The following is a 26469-nucleotide window of genomic DNA, read 5'->3' on the forward strand; positions in this document are numbered from 1 at the left end:
ACCGATCCAATTTATTCGAGCTTTTCCTAGATTCCTCGAAAACTTTGCAAAATACTTCTCAATATATTTCAAAACTTTTATCAATATTTTGTCGCGTAAGGGGATCGCGAAATTAAATGCAGTTATAATATCGCGTCCTAAAAAAGATGACGTTATTTCTCTCTTCTTACATTCGCGAATCGCAGCATCCGGATGCAGGGGGTAGGATAAAATGGAGGGGTAAGAAGCATCCTCTCGAAAATTTCCGCGTTGCCTCGCTGCGGAATTATTTGTAACAAGACTCTCGACTCCAATTTCTCGCTTCTCGTTCTTCATCACCATATTCCATTCCTTTCAGCATGCTTGAAGCTCGCTTAAAAAGCTCTGGTTATAATGCAGGGACGACTGAAGCGAGGAAACCTTCCGCAATAAGTAGAGAATTGTAGAACGGATCTATTGCCAACAGAGATAGTTACGGATAAAAAAAGCCATCCGCCAGAGGTGAATCAATATAGAAATTAATAAAACACAAAATTTGCATTGTCAATTATAAAAGTCCCATAAAATAATTTTAAAACATTTATCATTAATTTTTAGAATTTTTAAAACTGTACAAGTACTTCTATATCGCATTTACGTATAAAACACAATTATTTTACATATATTACAATATAAAAACTTCACGAATTAACTCAATCTGATTCAATGATGGCAATCATGAAGAATTATTATCTTCTGAAAAGTCGTCATGATTTTCTGTCGAAGGACCTTCCGTCCTTCCATGCACATTTTTACAATGTCGATTGATCGTAAGATGCAGCGATCTTCGATCCTTTCGCATCGGTGAAAATGAGGTACGACAGAAATGGCGTAAGGACAGAAGGAGGTAAGACGAGAGAGGAAGGGACAGGCGGCGGGACACAGCGAGAGCGAGAAAACCACTTCGTGTCGTTATACGAAGTGGATTTCGCACAGCGACAAAGGCGGAGCGAGCCATCCAAGATTACATTCCAACTATTTCTTGTCGTTTTGCGCGGCGTAAAAGCGGGGATTAATTAAATTTGTTAATTGCAAGATGCATTTAGTAACGCCGGCTCCTCTCGAGTCTCCCGTCATTCGCGCGCGCGCGCGCCGTTACGACACTCTCTCGTTGCATCTTTTTCCTCGCGTCGGCGACGACGCACCGCGGGAATTTAACAGTGATGAGACAAGCTAAAATTTTTGCCCGCATTAGGACATGTATGTGAAAAGCCGTTTTGTTCACCATGAGAGATCCAGGGTCTTTTAAATTGTTTTTGTCATTGACACTGTACTCTCTGGGCAAATCGAATGCATTTTCGTTCATATATATGATATACATGTATATATACATATGCGTCTGCATTGTAAGTTGTATCGCAACGGTACAATTTCTGAAGCCTCCCACGTAATGATCGAATTGCACGATACCGTACCGTATATCTATTCGTTAGACCTGCCGCATTGTCCATTCGCGTCGCAATTACCGTCGTCGTCAACACGTCGCACGTATATCTACGCGATAGATTTCCGTTTCGGCGACTCCTCCGCGCGCACGTTACACAGATCGTACGCAGATGTTAACCGTAATAAGGTACACGGCAGCGCGAATTAATCGGCGCGCAAGGGTCAAACTGATCTTCGTTACGTGACATCCGCAGGGCGGCGGACCGTGTGATCGCGACGCAAACATCTCCCTTGGCGTTCAATCTGACGCTTCCGGATCCGTGCGACGGGCGCGAGCGCTAATTAGACTAATAAGAACGCACGTATATACCGGCGCGGTGTACTATCCCGCTGTTTACCAATCAGATGTTCTGGCGAGGTGACGTATACGTTTGCGCGCGTTTTGATTCACAGAGGAGGACTTGATGCACGGGGGTGGCGCGGGTATTGGCGGGGGTTCTATGGTCGGACAGAACTCAATATTTGGGTGCTCGGCTGCAGGACACAGCGGGGTTAACCAGCTCGGCGGCGTTTACGTCAACGGCCGACCGCTGCCGGACTCCACGAGGCAGAAGATCGTCGAGCTGGCCCACAGCGGGGCCAGACCGTGCGACATATCGCGCATACTGCAGGTCAGCAATGGATGCGTCTCCAAGATCCTCGGCAGGTAAGTACCGCGCCGCGGATGTTGATCTCCCTTCGAAATCGTGGGACGAACGCGTTCAGGAAATTAAACCGTTCTGCGATACTTGAGCAGCAACGGAATTTGATATGCTATTGTCTATACTAGCTGATTCGATAAATCGGGTTCAATGGCCACAAGACACAACTGCTTGTATCTCCTCGAGGCAATTAACGGCCAATCGATAAATTTGCGAGAGAATTCACAGGATTTTCTTCTATTTTTAGCGATTCGTTGACGTTACAGATTTAAAAATAATTGGATATATAATAATAAACGAATGTTACGTTATATTTCCATTTTTCATACAGCAATATCTTCGTGAATGTAACATAGTTCCTGCAAATTGCGGAGTATTGATATAAAGCTAGCTTTCATCCACTGATTTCCCGTTTAAAGACTCGCATTTTTTTTTCCGATAACTATGCTATGCTTAAAAGACTCGCTACGATGTAATACGCATTAAGTGAAAATAATAATTGTTCTTTTCGCAGGTATTATGAGACTGGCTCGATCAAGCCGCGGGCGATTGGCGGTAGCAAGCCACGAGTGGCGACGACGCCTGTGGTCAACAAAATCGCCGACTACAAACGAGAATGTCCCTCGATCTTCGCCTGGGAGATTCGCGATCGACTTTTGCAAGAGGGCGTTTGCAATAACGACAATATTCCCAGCGTAAGTAACAAGTCAGTTGTAAGATATATTTAATTCAGGAACATGCCGACTGTCAGGTGATTAATATTTGAAATCAAACATTTTGATTGATTGTACTTCGCTATAGATACTGTAGACTAGAATGAAGCGAGTTTAGATGAGCAGATTACGCAAATTCCTCAAGGTTGCACGCACGATTCCCTCTCGTCTCGCGCATAAATTCGCGACGTGCGAATAAATTTCCCGCTGCGTTGGCGCCATACCATTGATTGGATACGGTATAAGTTTACGCGTAATCCGCCGTCGACTTATCGTGGCGCGCAGCCGGTCGAGTGTACTTACCCGTCGGATCCGGCTACTCGACCCTAATCAAAGTCTCGTCAATACGATCGGCTGGGTGGGGTAATCGGTCCATTACGCGGACCTCGGCATTGTCCACCCTCTCCCGGGCGCTGATCGCCCTTCCCCGAAAACCCGAAGAATCCTCTCCGGTTGTACGTCCGTCCATCTACCAAACATCCTGCCCGCCCAACCTCCCTTCTCGACCGCGCGAAATATCCTCAAAGGTCGATCGTCCTCGTCTGGCTCCTCTGAGGACGCTCTCTCTACTGGCAGTATCCCCCCTCTCCCCTATCGACTGCTCGTCAGGAATACCGAGGGGGATGGCACGCGTACAAGTCGTTATCCATCGGCTTGCGGAACAAACTCGCTCTTGTCGGTGTGCTCCTAGGAACCGAATGAAGAAGAGGTTGATAGGAAATGTTGGGGGTTCCAGGATGATCAATCAGAACGTCTAGCACGCGCTCTTGTCATCAAGCGTGTAATGCGCCGAACAGTTGCGAGATTACATTTGAGAGCATCGCTCTATAATATATATCTCATCTCTTAATGTATTTAATATTTATCATATATTTTTTCTCAAGTGACAAACATCACTCTATTAATGATAAGGAAATATATCTCACTCTTTTCAATATATTTACTAATTATCATTTTTTCTAAAGTGACAAGCATTGTTCTATTAACGACAACGTATTTTTAAAATGTTCTTAAAATAATGAAATAGTAAAATATAGAACCTATAGAGAGAAAGAGAGTATATAAATATTCGAATTTCTTGAAATCAGTGAACCAGAAATCAATCTAGAATTCTTTTCGAGAATAATTTCAAGTCGGAATCAAGAGAAGAGACGTTATTTGATCGACAGATCGTTGTTTCGATCGTTTCGATTTTTTCTCGGCTATACTGTTGGTGGATCGCTGGTAGCATTGGCGGTGACGTTGGCTATTGCGGCTGGTACACATGGCGTCGGGGGTTGGTGTCGGGGGTGCGCGCGGGGTTAGTCGGCGGCGAGAGCGGACGGGAGCGGGTAGAATCAGGGTGAATGGGATCAGTTAAGCGTGTTGCACAATTATTCGTGTCCGGTCGCGCGTGTAATGGCCTGCATCGACGCTGCGGCTGTTGTGCGGTGAGAGTAGAGCGGTCGTTCTCTCTCTCTCTCTCTCTCTCTCTCCCGGCATCCAGGCTGGATAGACGGTTTGATGACGGAGAGCCTGGTCCGGGTTAGCCGGGGCTAACTCGTCTCGAAACGTCGCTTCCGCTATTCGCCTGTTACTGTCTCATAGCGTTGGAACGAGTCGAGACGGTGGAAGTTACATACGCTCGATGAGCTCCGGACGTGGCGAATGTGATCGATGAAAATCGACATTTCCCTATATTCTAATATGCCATCGCGGAAGATTGGACTTAAAAGATTCTACTTTTTTTTATATCTCCTAATTATTCTCATCATGCTGCGACTGCCTTTGCGTAGAAAACTATACGTTTAATTTATGAAGCTCCGGTATTACAGCGAAGTGCAATATTCACTCGAATGTACCCGAATATGATCGGAGTCAGAGTTCCTCGTCTTTAATTCAGCTCTAATGGACGACTGGTGCAACGCGCGCTATTCTATAACAGCGACGTTCTCTCGGCGTCACCCGGCCATTATTCCGTCGGTTTTGACTCAAACTATGCGAGAAGGATCGGCTTTGCGCACTCATGCCGTTCTCGTCGAAGCTTGTCGACCTCGTAATTAAGAAGCTCCGCTCGATATCCGACGTCCGCGCTGCATTAACGGCCATGTATATCCGGCTGCTGCATCAAGCTCGGCGTCGATTACAGAAGGGTGTGTGGGGGATGGGGTTGGCGCGTGTATGGAGCGCGCCGAGGACCATTATGTACAAGTTGAGAGCGCGATGCTTGGATCCCTGGTGCTATACGGCTGGCTCGTTATAACTTCGGAGTTAGCCAGTGGCTCGGTTGCGGGCGTAAGGTGAAGACGACAACGATGACGGCGGCGACCGTCCCCCGGATTGGAGGGGGAACGAAGAGCCGTAGAGAACCGTTTTATGTAATAATAATTGGATGGCGGTGTCCTTTCATCTGGGTATGACCCCCTTCGCATTCTGCGACTGCGGGAGGACGAAAAAGAGGAGGAAAGATCCCGCGCAAGGGGCGCGGGCGGCGGCAAGGGACGGACAATCAGTGCGCGGCTACGACGACGGAAATGATTCTTGTGCGACAACGAGTGGCTGCGGTTGCGAGATTTTACAAAGAGCCTCGCCCCGATCCGCCGCGTCGGTCTCTTTTGCCTTTATCTTCCTTTCCCTTGATCAGGAATGGACGATGGAGGTATCTTGTCCACAGGGATACATATCGCGTATCATTAGTGCCGAAAAGCGACGCAACATTTTCTCTGAATTACTCGGTTTTTTTCTCTAAGCTACGAATATTAGAAGCGAAATTATATAGAAAAAATGATAATTGTTTCAATAGTTTTTGAATTATGAATTATTATTAAAGATTAATTAAAGACTAATTACTATAAATTAATTATTAAAGATTAATTAACATTGGAGAGCCAAGTTTCAGATAACGCAGATTATTAACTAAATTATATTTAGAGATATTCAATATTTAAGATTCTTTTAATAGAGATGTCATATTCGATCGAGCTGCATCTTTGTTGCTTATTATTTTTGTGTGAATTTGGGAGAATCATTTATCGGTCTAAGTTTTACTTATTATTAATTAAAAATTCTGTTATCTGACCATTAAAATGCTAAATTTCTTAAAATAATTTTGAATTTATGACAAAGACAGATATAATTTGCATAATAATAATTTGTATACTACATTTTTAAGACACTTCGAAACAAATTTATGCTGGTGACGAATTTATTTATAATTTTTATAAAAATCGTTGCCAGCAATTTGGACAAGAAAAAAACATAATTAGCGATATCTTTTATATCACTTTTTTAATATTCAATAGGATTGAATTAATAGGCGATTCAAATTGATTCTAATTGAAAATTTCGTAGGTGTCGTCCATTAACAGGGTACTCAGGAACCTGGCCTCGCAGAAGGAGCAACAGGCGGCTGCGGTGCAAGCGCATCAGGGTGCCGAGAGCGTCTACGACAAGCTGAGAATGTTTAACGGGCAGGCAGCAGGCTGGCCGCCAGCGTGGTATTCGGCAACACCTCCCCATCATCCCCTGGCCACGGGAATTCCAACCGCGGCGACTCCTGGATCCGGTCAAACTCTTTTGCCCAGTAGTCAGCTTCACGGGCGTGACGATTCTTTGCTGAAGCGAAGCGGTAAGTACTTGTAGAAATATTAGGTGGACTCGGTGTTGGTTGATGTCGTATCTTAATTAAAATTTTAAAGATCATGCAGATCAATATTTATTTACCTTCCTGGTGCTTTATCTTTTAATCTAAATCAAGTTTATCTCTCTTAAATAACAAAAAATAAAATCTATATTAAAACAGAAAATAATTTTATGTCGTGAATACGGATTATAATGATCTTAATTTCTTTCAAAAAAATAATTCCTTATATATATAATTTTAACATTAAAGTTCAGATTGATTAAAACTTCGACGAACGAATATTTCTCTTTGCGGACTAAAATTTATACGATCTTGCTTTCGAAGAAATATCTTTGAACGATTGCACTCTGTCTCGTATCATCTCCCTCGATTCGCGAGAAATGTACGTTGCATTGTGCGATTCCGGATCCTCGACGCCTCGTACAATACATGTACGCGCACATACGCGATCGAGTAGGGAAAAAGGGTCCATCCTGCAGCGCTATAAGTCTAATAGGATCACGAAAATCGGGCCTGCGGCTCGGTTCTTAACTAGAATCAGTCCACGAATGACGAACCCAGATGCGGCCGCCCTCAATAGGCAGATTACGTGAATCGTGATAAAGTGACAGGTAGAAAAGTGCTTTCACTGGCAAGTGTATTCTCTGCGGATTTCGAAATATCATCGTCGATGCTTTTCCGCAGTCTCGGAATTCATTTCGCGGACCGTCTTTCAATTATATATGTCAATCTGATTATCTTGACGGAATAAATATTCTAATATATCTGTATTAAAATATCTCAAAGTATATCTTGGCGTACTAAATAACTTTAAATGACGATAATGACGCTAACGCTAATAAGTTAAATATAAACAAGACTGTAAACAATTTTTTTAAAAAGTTGTGTTCAGGTGTATCTTAAATCGCGTCGCCACTTAGAAGGTAGTAGTTTATATGCCTTACTGAATACGTCAAAGTGCCGCTTATAGTGCACTTGGATGCACAAGAATGCATCGAACGGTCGATCGCGGCCACTTTGGCCACAGCGGGCGTATTAAGCGGCCGGATTGCAGAGAGCATCGGGCTAATCTCTTCTCTTTTCTTCGGCTGGGCGTGCGTCGTCACCTAGAAAATTAAAGCCAACGATCCGTCTGCAGCGGACCGCTGAGGATCGTTCCCCGGTTTGGTCGTTACGCGCAGGGGTATTCGCGAGGAGGCTTGGGGGTGGATTCCGCGGGAAGGAGAAGAACGGGAGAGCTGATGGGTAGAACGATGAGGCAGGCGGGAAGAACCGGAGGGAAAGAAAGAGGCGTGTTTGGGGTGCCGGTATTTCTAGTCGAGGGGGTTTCGCAGGGTCGAGTCCAATTGGGGGTTGCGCGGGGGTTGAGATGAGCGAACGAGAAAGCGAGCAGCTGACGAATGAACGGTGTATATATATATATATATATATATATATTACAGTATATGTATTACACATATACATATATATTATATATAGGTATTACATATATACATATATGCAATATAGATTACATAGACATGTAATACATATGTGCATATCTATGTACGCGCGAGCGTAAGGGTGAACGTATATATGTACATCTCTCCGCTGCCGTATGGAGGGACGGACACGGATAGAGCGGAGGCACGGAGGGACGCAGGGAAGGCATCGGGAGGAATGGAAAGAGACGAGGGTGTGGTGCGCGGAGGCGGAAAGTAATCGCGGCCCACGGGGCTTGACGAGGGGCTACCCTTGCGCGCGTACGAACCGACGCACCAACACGAGACGCGACCCCGAAGACCGGTCGCGCACGCTTGAACGCGCGGCGGTGTCTAGGAATCTCGAGAACGGCGGATCGCGTTACGGGATCGACCGATTGATGTGCTGCGGAAAAGCAGGCTTTTTTTAATTAGATCGCGACGCTTCTCACAATGTGAGAGAAAGATTGCCCAAGTTTTTGAACAATTAATCTTTATTATTTCAGTTTTAGGCGATGGAAAAATGATTAACGTTTGACATAGTTCAGAAAACAGAATGACAGTTGTTATGTATAAGATATATGATTGTACTTCAATTAAAACACGAAATCTCATTGTGTAATCGTAAATATGAAAGATATGTTTAAGATGGCTGAAATAATACATTTGAAGGAAAGATAATTAATTCTTGTTCCAGACACCGGATCTCTATTGTCGCATCAGCAGGAGACAACTTCGGACGGTAATTCGGAGCACAACTCCTCCGGCGACGAGGACTCGCAAGTGCGGCTGAGGCTGAAGAGGAAATTGCAGCGCAACCGAACTTCCTTCTCTAATGAGCAGATAGACAGCCTCGAGAAAGGTCAGTAGAAAATCTGAAAAAGTTATCAATCTCGATAATCAATTCTGATATTTGCGACTTGAGAAATCACGTCCTTCGACCTGGATTCTTTTTTCATTGCGAGCCCCTTTTCTAAATTTAATTGGACATAATGCTTGTTCGTTTATAGTTTTTTTTTTATTGGTACTTGAGCTTCAAATTAAAACTTTTTGTATACTCGTTTGTGATATAAAAAAGTTATACAGGTATATAGCTCTTTGTATATTCCGATATATAGAGATTCTTCCTCCATTTGGTCTCCGGCATCCGCTCGGTCGCGAAAAATGAAAATACGCGATGGCCGGCAAGCTTCGTGTATATCGCGATAATTAATGCCGACGACGCGGCTAAATAACGAGCACTTGTTGCAAACTGGTTTCGTTTCAGAATTCGAGCGGACACATTACCCGGACGTGTTTGCACGGGAGCGTCTCGCCGAGAAGATCGGATTACCTGAGGCACGTATCCAGGTGAGTGTGAATGTGCGAATGCGGCGTGTGTGCGCTTCCTCTACCGACATTCGCTCCACCCACTTGTCCTCCTCTCTTCGGCCCCCCTCGCCCACGCAACGCTTTCCCCGGGCGCGTCTTTCTCTCTTCTTATTCCGCCCGTTCCTCCCGGCGGGAGGGTCGAACGGCGTAAGTGCGACGACGCCCTTTCATTAAATGCTTTTAACGTGCGGCCACGTGGTCGTACGTGGGGAACATTAAACACCTCCGACCGGTTGAAAGCTTGATGCCGCCCGCGAGACTTCCAATGAGATTTTGTCACCTCTTTCGTCCGACTGCTTCGTCGCTATTTACGTATTCTTATGTGCGCGCACGGGACTTTTCTCGTCAGTTTTACGACACGGGCAGATGCACGATTTATTTATTTGCTAGAATTTAGAAACGTGCGCTAGAACATACTACATTTCTCCGATAATAATGCATTAATCGTATTGAAAATTTTACATGTCACATCTTACTCTCGTCGTACAAGATTCCAAGATTTATTAGATGAGACACATTTTGATAAACAATAAGAATGCAGAAGAAAGAGAACACAGTTATACAAATGTCTGAATGTTTTATTAGATTGAACATTGCGAAACGATAATTGAATTTCGACTGAATCCTTTCTGAAGGACTTTGAAATTCTACAAATTCGAAGAATCTTTGATTGAATCGACAAAGCTAAGAATCATGGAAAACGAGAGACAGAAATCTCGACGGAGCAAGAAATCATTTAAATTATAAGATCAGGAAAACTCACAAAATCTCGCATTTAAAGTGAGTAATATCGTTGTTCGTTTCCTTATAAAGTTTCCGCGAACTCTCTGCTCGCCATCGCTTTCCTGCAAAGCAAGTTTATATTCTTCATGTGACATGATGAAGGCTGCAACTGGTAGAGAAATTACGATAATCAAAGTAAAAAAAACGTAGATATCAACTTCCACGATAATTAAAAAATTAAATAGCTTAAAAGTTTTTAACTTTTTGAAAAGTTAAAAACTTTTTAACATCTGAATATCTAAATTGTCATAACGCATTTATTTCATTCTTATTTCTTTATTTTTATGCTCTAAATGTTTGTATTGTCTAACTTCTATCTAGAATCAATGGATTATGTTAAGAGTCCTGTTTTAATTCATTACGTTATTATTCTGCATTTTATTATAAATAACTCGACAATTGCATTACAATGTTAGTTACAATTAAATTTTCGTCTCATTGCCACAGCAATCTGTTCTAACATTTATTAGCAACATGGACATGTTATTTTCAATACGATTAAGTTCTTGTTACGTATGCAACCACGTCCATAATACATGTTGATGTTGTTTAGCAACTCTCCTATTTCGATAATACCCTCTTACTTTTTAATCGTACAAGGGGTGCAAAATGCCATGTTGTATAATTATAATTAATATCAACGTCGAACCACTAATACGTAGCCTTATCGAACATTGTTTGGCCGTGTTTACTCTCCACCTTCTACCTCCGCCTCTCACCTGCATCACCGCGGTATGAAGAGACGGAAGGGTCGACGAAGTGGCCGGTGGGGTTCTATGTGGTGGTAGTACCGGGCGCGCTGAGCGTTATGTGGACGTACAAACAGTGCAAGACCATGTTGACGCATGTTTTCAAGCCTCGTTGGCTGGTATTGATCTTGCTAAGTGCAGGAAACCGGGAGTTCCGGCGTGGGAGGGAAAAGGAGAAGTTCGACGAGGAAGAGAGAGAGAGAGAAAGAGAGAGGGAGAGAAAGACAGAAAGGAAAGGAAGACCGAGCGAGACGGGGCGAAAATGAAAGAGAATGGAGGAGAAAAAGATAGTAGAGCTTGCTGGAGAGGACGAAAGAGGGAATCGCGGAGATCGCCGAGCTGGACCGATTGCCGGACGATCGTTGAACGACGAAGTATGTGAAAGACGAAGAATGAAGTGCCGGGAATTCTAATGGAACACGGAACACATTACGCGGCACGCCGCAGCGCGGCACGGAACGGCACGGAACGGCGCGGCGCGGCGCGGCATGGCGCGGCATGTAAACGCGGCCCGCCCGAACCGCGAGGGATCGTGCAAAAGGCCTAAGAGGGTTCTCGGACGCAACCATGGCAACCATGGTCGTGTCCCCAGGGAGGTCGCCCTCCGATTGGCCCATCCCTCGCTTTTCCACCTATATACCTCGGCCATGGCCACGAGATTCGCCACGCCGTACTACCGTCACGTCGCCGGCCGATTATCATCCGCGGCATTCCCTAAGTCGACTCGTGCGAGCGCGATGGCTGATACGCTACGAGGATTAAAGCGGGATTTTTATCCCCCCCCCGCCCCCCCAGGAATACCGCCGAATAAAACGAGTGCTATTAATAAATCATAAAGCTGGATATATATTAGATATCCGCGAGATTTGCCGTGATCAATATTAATATCGCCAGGCAATTTTTGCGAATAAAGACGTTTATTTTCCTCTCGTTTACATCTCTTTTCATCGGTAAAAATGGGAGATTTCGCAGCGTGACAGCGTTCGCACGCTTCATTAGTCCCAGAAAGTACCGGCGAAGCGTGTAAACGAACGAATTTCTTACGCTTCCTCCAGTCGGCACATCGTGAAATGAAGGTCGAAAGTTTCAAGGTCGGAAACCAGTGTCGGAAACCGGTCTCCGCGGCGCGTTTCGGCCGTTGACGACGGCCGAGAGGACTGTGTTCTTTGAGTAGAGGTAACACTAAGGACCGAACGTGTTCGGATCACGGACTTTCCCGTGGATCGATTCGGACGAGTTTTTGGGACGAGGGAGGACGAGTTTACGAGGGACGATAGTATTGGGCGGAAGAAGCCCGCTGCGGGCGAATGGCAGATATTTGACGGTGGGGTGGCCGAACACGATTTGCTGCGCCAATGGGAGGACAGGAGGATAGAATTTATTTTTTGATTCAATCGAGGACCCCCGTCATATTCGTAGCGCGACGTTATACGTGAGATTGCGGAAGGCTTGTATTTCTACGTTGATGACATTTCTTTCCGCTGCGAAAAACATCCCTCTTTTTTTCCTGTATATCGCGCGCACGCGATAATTCGTTACACCGAAATCGGACAGAAATGGAAATTGTCGTTATTGCTTTGTTCTCTATTTTCATCTCTGTGCGCACTAGTATGCGAAAACGTGCAGATTACTCTTTCGAAGCTTGCGCTGTAATCGCACGATTATCAGCTGTATTAAATATAATTTATTAGGTTTGGATCTCCTCTCTCGATTAACGATCGATTCGTTTGACTGCGTCAATAAGAATCGTACGACATTCGTCAATTGACATTTACATGCAATATCTTGAATTATGGGACAAATTTGTAATCATAATGTTCGAGAACAATACAGTTTAATCGTATAGAATGAAAGTATTAAAATACTTTTTTGCACATGAAAATAATTGAAGAATGCAACAAAATTCATATAATTGTATGTTTATGTAAAATTGACGCTACTGAACAGTATCACAATATATAGAAAAGAGAGGTGAAAGCTAAATGCACGGTTCATGGATTGCTCTAAGTGCCGGCGAGGGAAAACCGATATATCGAAGGGGACGAATCCTCTTATCGCCGAAAGGAATCACAAAAATCAGGAAATCCGTGCAGACGTAGCATATAGGGAACGATAAAGTCCCGATTTTTATTATACGAGTCTCTCCATTTGGGATATCGCCTTGGTACAGTGAAAGGACAATTGAAGCCGCTATTAATACTTCAGTATTTTCATTTACACTGCCACTGTTTCATTTACACTCACAGTTTTATATAATTCTGACGTATACTCTTTATCTTCTTCTAATTATAGTTCTGCAAAGAAACAAGGAATCGATTGAATATATGCGTATAAAGGTTAAAGTTAATCGACGTTTTAAAAATCTAATAGCATCGCAGATAGAAATAATCGCAGACCTTCGGCTCGTCCCGATACTATTAATGCGAGATTGAAGCGATTGTAACGATGTATTAATTACCTACCGGTACGCTCTTTCTCGGATATCGGGTTCGATGCAATTTGTAGTACTATCAGAAGCTTGAAAAGGGACGCGTATGAATTTGCGAAGGGGCGGGAGGTAAAAACATGTAAAGAGGATGCACAAGGGACCGGGGCGAAGGGCCAAGCGAGCAAGAGTAACTCAATTTCCCGTCTGACAACTGCTCAATCGTAATTAACAAATTGGAGCGCCTCGTGCAAACTCGCGCGTCTGTTCGCACGAGATGCGAAAAGAGTGTCTGGGCGCTAGATTTCGCGCTACCTCGGATCGGATCAGAGGCAGAAAAAAGAGGGACAGGGAAAGAGAGAGAGAGAGAGAGAAAAAGAGCGAGACAACAGGGTGGTTCGGGGAAGGTGAGGGCGTTCTCTCCGGAGAGGAAGCAAAAGAGAGTCGTCGAGCGCGAACGAGTGCGAATGCGAACGAGTGCGGATGATGCGAAATACCGTGCCGGCGCGGCGCGGCGGCGCCAAGTGTGCGGCCGCACACTTATCGTGACAAAGGCACCGTCATTGTGTCGGTTGCAGGTGTGGTTCAGTAATCGCAGGGCGAAGTGGCGTCGAGAGGAGAAATTACGGAACCAGAGGAGGGCCGCCGTCGATCAGGTGGTCGCCGGTGGCAGCGGGGGTAGCAGCGGCGCCGCGCCTCCCGCGGCCACCCCTGCCACGCCACGGTTGCCCTTAAACGCCGGATTCAACGCCATGTACTCGTCGATACCACAACCGATTGCCACTATGCCTGACACGTACAGGTAAGAAACATTTTTTTTTTTACGTTAAAGCAATACGCATTGTCCCTCAAACGCAAAATTTATGTGCGAGAAGAATAAATCTCGGTTCGATAACGGCAATATTCATTGTTGTGAAAATTGAAATCATTCTGCCGACATTTTGTTAAATTCTTTTCACACAAATCTCAACATTTCAATGTAAATATTCTAATAACTTTCCTTTTAAATCCTGAAATTCCGCGTTTTCAAATGTCATTTACACATTACCATAATTAGAGTTCATTTCGTGCATGTTAATGCATATGCGTTTGTCGAGGAGTTGTTGGTTGCTTTTCGATATGGATGCTTTTATCATTCGCAGCTCGATGTCAAGCAGCCTGGGCGGGTCAATGGGTGGAAGCTGTCTTCAGCAACGCGCCGAGGGATACCCGGCGTACGTGTTTCACGAGCCTCTCCACTCGCTCACGCAGTCTTACTCTCACGCGCACAGCGCGGCCGCGGCCGCGCACTCGCAACCGCATCGGGGCATCCCGACGTCTCACGGTGGCACCCCCACAACGCCAGGGGGACAGCCCACCGGACCAGGTGGAGCACCTTACCAGCCGACGACCTCGACCGCAACCGGTGAGTTCTCGCCACGACTAATTTGCTGTGTTCCCTGCGTCTCGTGCTTTCAAGGTCACTCAAGAATAATTTAGGTATATAGTATTAGGAATAATTAATGTTTGCCGGAAGCAATCATCAACAACGATGTCGCTTAAGAAATGTACATGCGTCTTCCGAAACACATTCACTGAAAACAAAATATTCTCTCTCGAAAGATTCTTTCTTAATTTTCCTCCGATTAAATGCATTTAACATTGCAATCGGTTATTATAGTTCTTAATTATTTAAAGAGCAAAAATTTTATATTATAATTATTGTCTAGCAAAAATATCAAAGCGTTATACCTATATATATGTACCTCACATGTACCTCATATCTGCAGCTATAAAATTATATCCTATAACTTTCCAATTGTTTAGAGATGTTTAGATTATATTTTTAAAGTTCCATGCATTCATCGATACGAAATGTACAGAAATACACACGTATATAGAAATACGAGAGTGTAATGATGAAACGAACGAATCCTCACCAAAAACCAGTAGAGGTTTTCGTTTCCAATTTTCACCCAGCGCGCGATCGCCGTTTCTTCCTCGTGTTCTAGCCGGCTCAAAGCGCGAAATAAAGCGTCGAGAATTACCTGGGAGCCTCTTCACACGCAATCTACATAGTCCTGCTAACAGAGAGAGTGAAAGAGCGAGAGAGAGAGTGGGGGGGGGGGGGGGAGAGAAAGAGCGAGCGGGCAACGACGCGGTCGCGGCTCCACGCTCGCCCACGGAATTGTAAAAGGATTTTAAAACAAATCTCGCATGGCGCCGCTGGGCTGAATCGAAGAATGGGATGTTCGGCGGTTTTCCAACCCCGCCGATGTAGCTGGTGAATTTTCCATTTTCTCGACTCAACTTCTCTCTCACTCTCTCTTTTTTACGTGCCGGCTGGCTCCTCTGTTCGGCTCTTTCTTTTCTCTCCCAACTCTCTTCCTCTATTATCCCTTTTCTCCGTCTATCTCCACATCTCACCCCCTCATCTTCCGTTTAGCGAAAGCCACGGAGGGTTGCGCCTCCTCTCACAGTCTCCGTCGCCTCTTCTCTCCCTTTCTCTCGTCCCCTTCGCCTCCTATACCCTTCCACCCTCGGGGGGTTGCGCTCGCTCCTTCGTGTCTATCCATCTATCCGTCCCTCTCGTCGCCCTCCGCGCCAGGCTCCCTTTCGCCTCTTTCTCCGCGTCTCTCTTTCTCTTTCTCTCTCTCGTTTCCTCTCCCTCCTGAGGATATACAGGGGTGAACAGAGGATGTGGATGGGTTGGGTCTCGCCTCGGCTGGGCGAGCGCTCAATAACGTGCGAACCCAAAGGGGAGGAAATACGGGGGTGCGCGGCGTACCTACAGGAACGGAGCGGAGCACAAGCCGGAATGGTGGAATACTGCGGAACACGCGCGCACTGTGTGTCCCACCCCGCTGTTCCTCTCGCCGTCTCGCACACTCTTCTCGCGATCGTCTTTCTTCCTTTCCGCTCTTTCGCCCCCCTCTTCCTCCTCCTTCTCGTTTTCCCGCCACTCCTCCTGCTCTCTCTCTCTCTCCGCGTGGTCCTGCTCCTTACGTGCGGAACGAGCCGCGGGTTATCCATCATAATCGCTTTACGTGCACGAGCGCCGTAAGGACTTTCACCGCGCTCGTTAACGCCGCGCCTGTCCTGCCGGCTCAAACGGCGCCGTTTTCATAGTTAAGTAGCCGCCCCCCCCCCTGGAGTTAGCGCGGGGTTCGACCGCGGAAACGAGCGTAACCGCGCGAGTTTGCCTCGCAGTTGGCGGACGTGGTGAACGAGAAAGTCACGGATATTCGATTAATCCCCCTCGCCATCGAGGTGACAGCGTTTCTCGGATATGAAGTCGAAGATGGAGTTCGGGAGATTACCAAGATGCAATTGAATGTCAGAATCTAAGAAGTCGCGTGGCCGAGAAATTGTTTTACGACATCGATTGCCTTTGAATTAAACATGATTCGATATGATTGAATTATTAGATTTCAAAAGCGCAAATGTGATAATTCCGCGCTTTTTTTTTCATACGTTCGTAAATTCTCGTATCGATATTCTAAATATCGTTAAGTTTCAGCCGAATAAAAGGTAGGTTCCACGGTTAACGTAATTATGGCACGCGTCCTCGTTGTGACGCTCGCCAAATTACCCATCTTGCATTTATGCCATAATTATAGCTCATGCGAGGAACGAAGTTACGACGCGGGGCCCCATAGAGCGTAAATGTTTTCGCGGAAGTTTATATTGGATTAGACGTAGCTCGTTAAGGTGTTTAATTCAAATTGCAGAAGTGTGCGAAGCCGCCGCGTGCTATCATAACCGAATCCTATTTATGCAACCGTCGCCGCGGGCGACACTCGCGAGTGCGTTTCATGTCGTTTCCCGTAAATACGTCCTCGGTTGTTTTTAGCGAGTTAGTCCCGCTGCGTTTCACGCGATTAATGACGCGTTCTGTGCTCGCGCCGCGACCGTCGAGAGTCGCTGGGAAGAACTGTATTTCCTTAATCAAGATGACAATGAACGAAGCGTTACAAAGTGGTGAAATAAATCATTAAATAATAATAGGACGAAATAGGAGTGATATTTTAAGCAGCAAAGATAATTACATTTTTGTTCTGAATATAATCCATCAGTTTTGAAACCGTCGAATAATACTCCTAGAAAATGAGATTTCTGTGTTTCTCGTACGTTATATAGTTCAGCACATCGTTCGTACCATTCGTACCGCGCTTCACCCGTTCGGAATTACTTTTTATCTTCTCGTTCCGTTTTTCCGGAGCTTCGACAGCTCTCGTGCCGTCGTCGCAAATGCGCTCAATCCCCCGACATCTTCGAACTGTTCCAGGCGTGATATCAGCCGGCGTCTCGGTGCCGGTGCAGATTCCCTCGCAGACCCCGGACCTGGCGGGCAACTATTGGCCGAGGCTCCAGTGATCCCAGCTCTTCGGGTTCCCGCCCGCGAGCTTGCTCGTAGGCCAGGAGAGCCCGCCGCCGCCGAGCGCCACCCCGGGCGCGGTGCCACGACCGCTCCTCGCTTCCCTCGGGATACCGACGCAGTCGACGCAGCATCAGGCCCCCAGCACACCGGCGACCACCCCCGTGCACAACTCCGACACCAGTGAGTGAAACGACTGAATTTTTTCGGTGACCCGTGACACCGTCGCGAGTGGATCCCTCGTCCCCGAGACAGGGCGCGGTGTTTCCTCGCGTTTGGCTGCCGACGGTGACGATTGCTGTCGCGACGCCACGTTGGCAGATGCGAGGATAGAGACGTTACGAGGAAAGCTCGTCCTCTCGATAGTTCGCGCGACAGCGTGACGCCGATCGCATCGAAGACGCGCAGTTAGTGTCGGTTGTGCGTGGAATGAACACAATTTCTGATGATGACGATGCGAGTGTCCGAAAATTTTCTCCGTTGTCCAGTAAGTTGAAGAATTTCGTTAGTTTATTTTCGCGATTATTTATTTATTAACGGACGTTCTCCATCCATAAGTGAGCAAGCTGACAAAGGTAGTCTTTTTATCAAGAAACATAGCTGAGAGCATGTATGATAATAAATGGCAGTTGCAATTATCTTATAACGTTCCGATTGATCGAACAATTATTTAATTGTTCGTAGAGTTAAATATTATTAATCGTGTAATTTCCTCGCATGTCGGATTAATAACTCGCGTCCTCGAATGTTTACGACCGTCAATTTTCTGAATGGCAATACCTATCTACGAAACTATTCGATTAGAATTAGGAGATAGGATAGGCTTCCCCTCCCTTCTTGAACAATTTGTAAATTTGCCAACGCCCGCATCGGCGATTGTAATGGAGCAGCAGCTCGTCGTAATTAAATCCTCTTTGAAATTGAACGAAAAGATTTTTTACCAACGCGATCTGATTACATAGAGCGGAAACTAGGCAGCGCAATAAGTTTTATAATTCGAGCTGGAACAAATGGACTTTTACCCATCTTCCACTTCATGTCTGATCTAGATTTCGTAGATGTATACGCATGACCCCGGGTCACGCAGGGTAATTACCTATTCACGATAGTATGTGTAAATGATTTACGTTACGCTACCATTGTCATTACATCGAGGATTTTCGCGTGAAGAACCACATGTTATCGTCGCACGTTTGTATAAAAACGGAATTTCTTTAAGACATTTGTTACATATAATTTAAAAAATGATCTCTGGCACGCATCTGCCGATAGCTTTGCTGCTGAAAAAGAATCTTTTTAACAAGCACGATAATGTGCCGGGAAAGTTATTTTTCACTTTGTCCAACGAATGTGCGAATTCTCCCTTTTAGTTTCCCGAAGTCGATCGATGTCAAGAGCATTCATTAAATTTATAGCGGCGCTCTCGTTTTTCGGTATCGGGGAGCTTTATTACCGGATTTATTGGATAGCGCCGGGCGCATATTGTTTGCCGCACGTTGTATCGGTTTCCGGCAAATATTTTCCTTCGTGTAAGGGCGGCCGCGAACCGCGTGGAAATTGAAAGGGAGCCGCAGACACGTAGGCGGCTCCCGCCGAAATATATTCTCGCGAGAGTTTAGGGTGGTAGGTAGGTCTCCCGATGAGGCTGATTTCGTTGCGGGAGGGAACGGTGTTGCGGGGGTTGATAGCTGCCTGGAGGGCGGCTTTTTTCAGCGAGGCCGGCCATCGTGTCTGTCGGCAGATATGGCGTCGGAAGACACCGCTCTCTCGAAAGGATGTTGCGGCCCCAGTCTGTGTCCGTTTGTGTAACAGAGTCTATCGATCGACAACTTATTCGCGAAAAATATTCCAGAGATATATAAAGGAAATAATTTGTTAATATATATTTATATTTATTTATAATATATATTTTTATTCCTTATTTATGTTTTTAAATAAAAAAAATTTTTCTGAGATAAAACTTGCAATTTTTTATATTTTTTTTCAGTCGTACTTTTTGCTTGTTGTATCCGATAAGAATATTGTTATTATATTATTATTAATGCGAGTGGTTCTTCACGCGCGGGTTCGTCGCGCTTTGCAAATGCAACCGGAGCACGCAATAAAGATCGCCGCGTGTATTTCAAATTATGCTAGATTTAAACCTCATCGAGATCAGTGTGCAAGATTTATCGAGAATAGCAATATTACAGTTTCAGATCCCCTTTTAACGTACAATAAACGCGAATAGCACTTTTTTCAATTTCGCGTAAACTACACTCAACACATTTGCGAGCAATGATAGCAGGCCGAAATGTTCGATTTAAAAAGTTTTCATTTACACGTCTCTCCCACAATGTTCATTCCGGTCCAAGATACACGATTCTAGATTAAGACAATCCAATCCGTAGCTTGTACCATCGTTATTACCATAATGAAGGCACAGTGACGTGTGAGGTCGTGAGGAATAAACCGACGTAATCATAGGGAGGATTTCGTAAGTGTCACAGTAATGCCCGAAGGAGGCAAGTAGCATGGACGTTTGCGTCGGTATTTATTGCTATTAATGTAATGTATCGCTGAGCTAAATGGACCGAGGAGGCGGATTCGTCCTTCCGAGCGAATCGCGAATATTGGTGCTCGCAGTAAACGAGAAATCTTATTGGCATCGAACTCGTTGATCGTCACCGCGCACACGATCGAAGCACATACTTGTCGATTATGCTGTATAAAGATAATTGTAAGATAGCATTTGTTACTCTCTTTAAACCAGTAAACTGTAAATTAGAAATAATTATCACTGTATATATACGTAAATAAGTTAGACGAATTCTCCAGTTACGTTCGAATCGTATCACACCTTATAAACTAACGCAACATCTTATCCGTGTATATTCAATGTTTTCCCTCACCGAAATGATGACACTCCGTTACTTACACCGTGCAGCAGCAGAACTTGAATAAAATCAAATGATCTGAGCCTACATTTATTCACCTATTCATTTCGCGAGACGTATCGAACGCATAAGCTTTTCGTTCGAAGACGAGTTTTGGAACGGATCCCAATAAACAAGATACAGTGTAAAATTAATCACCGACAAGAATGCGAAAAAAATACAGGAATTTCGCATATTTCATACGTATTATTTAAAAGAGTAATCCTGCGAATAAAGCGATTGCCTTTATTGCTATTTTAAAGCTTTTTACGAGCGATATATTATTACTTTACATTGTGGAGTTTCCCACAATAACAATTTCAGTAATCATAAAGATAAAAATTTGGCAATTCTCTCTCTCTCTATTATTCATAAAACTAGATGGTATAACTTGGAAAAAAATCGCAAGGAGAAAATGTCAACCACCTGTGCGGCGGCCTTAGTGTGATTTCAATGAACGTGTATACGTGTGATCCATTTAATCGATGCATTTCGATCACCACCTAACGGGAGAGTAGCACGTTTTTTTAGTAATTGAGTCGCGCCGCACGATCGCGTCGAATAATTAGTCACTGATTCGTAGGTGTGGAAAAAACGGCGTGAAAACAGCGACTCGATATTTTCGAATTTTATCGTTCCAGAACTCGACGGCGGGTTTTTTCAGGAGGCATCGGCATTGTGTGTATGCTGATATTTTCTGTCGCGATGTGAATATTTGCATGCGTTTTTCCCCCTTTTTTTTCTCGTAACGCGTAACGATCGTTTTATCGACAACGCGTGTCGTAATAAATGTAGGTGACGAACTCTCTACAATTAATCAGCAGCCAATAGATAACCGTGGACGATATATATTGTGTTAAACAGTAACGTGTGAAGTATGTGTAAAATTACGCCGCAGTCGGAGCAGCGTCGCGCGTCGCGCGTCGCTCGTTTCTCGTCGGCATTTACACGGTCACGTAGAGCTCGTGTAAACTTGTTGAACGTTTATACGTGAAGAGCACTTAATGGAGAGTGTACTGTGTACATTAGTAAATTTATATTTTTGGAAGAAAACGAAAATAAAAGCAGCGTGAATTGAAAAACGCTGGAAATTCTTCGGTGCCATTTGAACGTAGCACTGATGTAAAATCGATCTCGCGACGATAAACTCCAGTTCGAGACAACTTTTATTTGAATCAGCCAATACCACTTCCTTGTTATAGAAATTTCATTCAGCGTGAAAAGAATCCTTAAAGAACTTCTTCCAACGTTAAATTAAACATATACAATTCTTTTATACAAAGAATCTTTCCCTCTTTCCTTGTGTTAGATTTATAAAATGTTTTATAATTTTGTTATCTGTATAAATATTACCATTTTATATGTATACATATGCGCATATATATGTAATTTCAAAAGTAAAATAGAGAAAGAGATAAACACACAAGAAAGATGTAAAGCGCCCACAATTCAAAGAATTCACAGGGATCCGAAGTAGACTGGAATATCTGACATCTTTTTGTGAATAAATTTGGACATTTTGTTAATTAAATTTTTCAAATTATTACACACATTTATACATTAATTAATTCTTCTTTTTTTAATTAAAGAACGAATTAATCTATCAAAATTCTGAATGCGGCACATGCAATTCTTCAGTACTTACAAAAATGACATAAAATTGAAAAAATAAATTGTTACTTTATCGATGTTATTACTGCTCTACTCGAAGAAATATTCCAGGATGAATTGAATACGCATCCACTAAATGGTTGCGTATTATATACGTCTGCACGAAGATCCTCCGCAAACAGGCGCTGCACTTGCAACAGGCTGTGCATTTCGCGAATAGTAGATTAAAGTACTTCTCATTTATTACGTTACCTTTGTAAATCTGCGTTTGAATAGAACTTTTGCGAATTGAACGTTACCGCAATTTTATGCATGTGAAATGCGTTTCGGCGAAATTATGCTTTAATCGTTACACAACCAACATTACGCGGAAGTGGTTACGCGACTTTCTTATTATCTGTAATGATACTACTAATAACAACTACAATATATAAGTATTAACAAATTTATTAATGAGAATAATATATTATTGCGACAGTAATCTATGTAAGTGTTGTGAATAAATGAGATAATATTGTTGCTGTGATTAACTTTAAGATTGTAAGTAGTAGGAAATAGAGAACCACTGTTAGGTGTCACTGTCTCGATTCAATAAATGTTATTTCATTTTAATGCCAAATCATAATTCTTTATTTATAATATTATATTCCACATTTATAATATTATATTTCACATTTATAATATTATATTCCATATTTATAATATTATATTCCACATTTATAATATTATATTCCACATTTATAATATTATATGCCACATTTATAATATTATATCCACTAACGTTATGTAAGCTCTTATATAATAGATCATAATACATTGCACAATACTAAAAAAATATTTAAAAAACATACATATAATCACATACAATACATAATTAAATATTTAATAATGCTGCACAACTTTATGTAATTCACGACTATTAATTATAATACTTTAATTCATTTCCGTAAAAAGAAAATTAGAAAACGAACATCGCGGTTATTAAACAAAAATAAAATTTTTATGTAAAAAATATAAAAAAAATTACATATTAAGGATCCATATCTACAAAAGTATAATATAAATGTTATGCGTCATTATTAAGCGTTTATATCTTGTTTAAAGAAAATATCACATTTTATTTTAATATTTAGAGCAACACGATAAGGAAAACAGGTTTGTATAATATTTTTATATCTACTAGAACTCTACGGGCGCTACCGCGCGCACTCTGATTAAACAAACAGCACATTACATTCAAAATGGATTTACTTGCCATCGCGGAAGACACAACAATAAACTTTCCATACCTTTTTTAGAAAGACTACACATTACACACACGCGTTTTGCTCGCGCTATTTAGATTTAACATTACACTATTACTATTACACTATTAATTCCTTGATACACACAAAAGCTGTCTATCAAAATATATGATGACAGACAGCTGCTTATGAAGTAAGCGCAGCGAGAGAACATCGTGGACATCGCGGAAAATCGACAACAATAAACTTCGATAGATTCGAGTATTGACTTTACATGCCTTTTTTAGATACGGATGGAATGGATGGATAAATATGGATTTAACACCGCTTTTTTATATAAGGGATACTTATACAAATACGTTATCAACTGAAATTTTTGCGACTTGAATCAATCTTTAACAAACAGAATTATATAATTATTCTGGAAACTGTAAACTAATGAATCTTAAAGACTTAAGTAATCTTGACGATATGAACTTGACATTTAAGCTGAACCTTCTTAGGCTTGCTCTTATTCGTCTTGTTCTTCTTATGATTGGTAGGCAGCAAAAGAGCACACTGATAAGTCAATAGCAATATTGTCGGACTAAAGCAGAACAATATCAAAGTTACATCTGAAAACAGATTTGGTCAATAAAGTGTAATATCGAGTTATATTTACATGAAATAAAATAACAAAGACATACGTGAAACTGGAAGTGGATATATGCAGGCTAAATGATATCCAGGTATGGTTACCCTCCTCATTATGATAGTACTATTACTACTTTCGATATAGTAATTGTACCCGCCCAATACGAGATAAGTTCCGATGGAAAACACCCATATAAGCCAGGTCAAATTATTATAAATGAAAACATTTATGGCATGGGAAAACTTTAGTTCCATATAGGTCAGTGTCATCAGAATTATGATTATTAAAAGTATAATGATCATGACCATAAGCCAGAACGAACCGGAGAACGAACCATTATCCAGGTATACGATCATATAATAATATGCTATAAGAAAGTGATAATAAATTATGCATTAGTGTACACACACATTTGTCTAGTAATTTCAACATATGTCGCTATCGCGCATGAAAATTTCGATAGTCCAATTAACAGACGCTCAGATACAACATAATCGTCCATTTTATGCTGGCGTGCGGAGTGAAAGCGGTCGGCCTAGAGTAAACAGCGATCACGATCATCTGTCGACGGAATATAGAATTGGGCCCCGATTCGTCGCTCCGGTGCAGTTGCGCATGCATGCATCGCGTAATCTAAATAGGCCCTGGCGCAGAATAAATAAACGGGGACACAATTAGGTAAATGCGAATCTTCCAAGCTGGTTACACCGTAACGTGGGAGTCGCGCCGACAGGGTAGATCAGCATCGCGCGCGCGTGTGAGTCCACGCGCGTATCACGCGCGCAGCGCGGCGGCGACGGGCACATATTTTTGCGTTTGTGCCGAGGCAAGGGTAGACGAAGGGTAGTGACTACGCCGGTAGTCGCGGCGTTATGGTGAGTAAGGTGGGAGGCAACGTGAATGCGCGCCATGCCGCTTCTGCATGGGGGATTCAGCGGGCGAGGTTCCACATGAGCGGCCAGCATTGATAGAAGCTACGGGGAGAAACTGACTGTGCGCCTCTCATCCCTTCGCCAAACTCGAACTAACTTCGGGGTGGCGGCGCAGCACGGTTCTATCCCTCCGCTTTTAAGCCTGGCTTTCATTATTTTCCTATAATTCGTAACAGCCCTTCGCGAGCACCGCGGCGTGGAGAGGCTAGGTACCTACAATTTCTGCCTTCGTTTCCCTATCCTCACGCGTCGAGTGTATCCTGTGTTGCATTTCGCGACGCGTTTTAGCACTTGTGGCACTGGACGTGATAGTTAGAATGTAAATTAACTATTTGCGAGGAAAAAGGTACGAAAAGTGTTTCTTTGAAAAAAGGAATTGACTGTTAATATATTCCTCATTGCAATATCGTTGCAAGCTATGCAGTAACGATAACGCGGTTGAGACATAATACGTACCTGATGGAATGAAATGATATGTAATGCCTGCGGATATCAACATGAATGTCATATTGCGTAACAATTTCATGGTACATCGGCTACATCGCAATAAGTCCTTCAATGAGCTAACACAGCATGGCGTGGCAATCATATTAATTATAGTACATATCAAACCTATCAGGATGCTGACTGAAAGAGACAAAGGTCATTAGAGATCGCGCGTGTCTTCTCGAGAGGTAAGTTATAAGAGATAAGTTGTATTAAATATATATTGTTTCATTAAATTATTTCGATAAAGAACTAAAGTATGATTACTTCCATGGCTGAAATCAATGATTCTTGCTAAAGCGTATCCACAGATACCATATAGCACCCAATAGTTTAAAGTACGACTTATGCGACCGTATTTACGGTCTATAATAATTGACAGACATTTTAGGATCAGAAGCAGTGCCAAAAACTTTGTGGCTGTGTCATCTGAAAAAATGATGAATAATATGAACACGTGACACACATAATGAGAGAAACATGAGACATGTAATGTAACAGTAATTTTGCAAAGCTGCGATGTTTGAGAAATATTTCCGGGTTTGGAAAGATAGAGAAAAATAAAAAATAATTTGCATCTCACAATACTATCTGATTAAAACATAGGCATAATTCTATTATCGTGAAATGTACATTTCGCAAAATAGTATATTGTGCACCAAGGGGCGAAAGTAGCGTTTTTCAGAGTGAAGTTTGTGCTATCACTCGAAACCATTTTTTCCTCGAAATCCTCTTATTTTCTCTTTTCAAACAGTTATAAAGTAACTTCTCTTTTGTTCTCTTTCCAAACAGTAAGTAACCACGACGATATATGCGCAAGCGCATTGCGGGCGATTGAGATCCACTACCTTTCTGTCTCGCACAATGTACATTTTTTTCTCGCACGATGTTGGACTCGATGATCAATTCCCCTTCCATTTATGGGAGCTTTCCAGCAAGTGACACAAATCGACACAAACGTTTTATTTTTCTTTTTTGGCAATAACAAAAACAAAAATCGACACTTGTGTCGACTTGTGTGTGTGTGTGTGTGTGTGTGTGTGTGTGTGTGTGTGTGTGTGT

General features: G+C 43.2%; 2 protein-coding genes across 3 annotated transcripts in view; one reads left to right on the forward strand and one right to left on the reverse strand.

The window, feature by feature from the left end:
• Positions 1-639: 639 nt before the first annotated feature.
• On the forward strand, positions 640-18223 carry LOC112468766 (paired box protein Pax-6). 2 transcript variants are annotated; one of them, XM_025038111.1, is made up of 8 exons: positions 640-2110; positions 2620-2800; positions 6149-6425; positions 8598-8762; positions 9168-9238; positions 13807-14030; positions 14371-14633; positions 17496-18223. In XM_025038111.1, exons 1-8 carry the CDS (start codon positions 1869-1871, stop codon positions 17582-17584), a joined length of 1512 nt encoding a protein of 503 aa, XP_024893879.1. In that variant the 5' UTR covers positions 640-1868; the 3' UTR covers positions 17585-18223. The 2 variants fall into 2 exon arrangements, with proteins under 2 accessions (XP_024893879.1, XP_024893878.1); XM_025038110.1 differs by having other exon boundaries at positions 643-2110; positions 9168-9250.
• Positions 18224-23108: 4885 nt separating this feature from the next.
• Positions 23109-26469, reverse strand: part of LOC112468768 (transmembrane 7 superfamily member 3-like) — a 7794-nt gene continuing 4433 nt past the window's right edge. The window contains exons 5-8 of the mRNA XM_025038113.1: positions 25675-25836; positions 25378-25548; positions 24042-24356; positions 23109-23969 (exon numbers count right to left, since the gene is read on the reverse strand). Of these exons, the coding sequence (XP_024893881.1) occupies positions 23809-23969; positions 24042-24356; positions 25378-25548; positions 25675-25836 (809 nt within the window). The 3' untranslated portion in view covers positions 23109-23808. The remainder of the gene's footprint in view (positions 23970-24041; positions 24357-25377; positions 25549-25674; positions 25837-26469) is intronic.

The sequence above is a fragment of the Temnothorax curvispinosus genome, unplaced genomic scaffold (genome assembly GCF_003070985.1).
Source record: "Temnothorax curvispinosus isolate PA1 unplaced genomic scaffold, ASM307098v1 QBEX01001970.1, whole genome shotgun sequence".
Lineage (NCBI taxonomy): Eukaryota > Metazoa > Arthropoda > Insecta > Hymenoptera > Formicidae > Temnothorax > Temnothorax curvispinosus.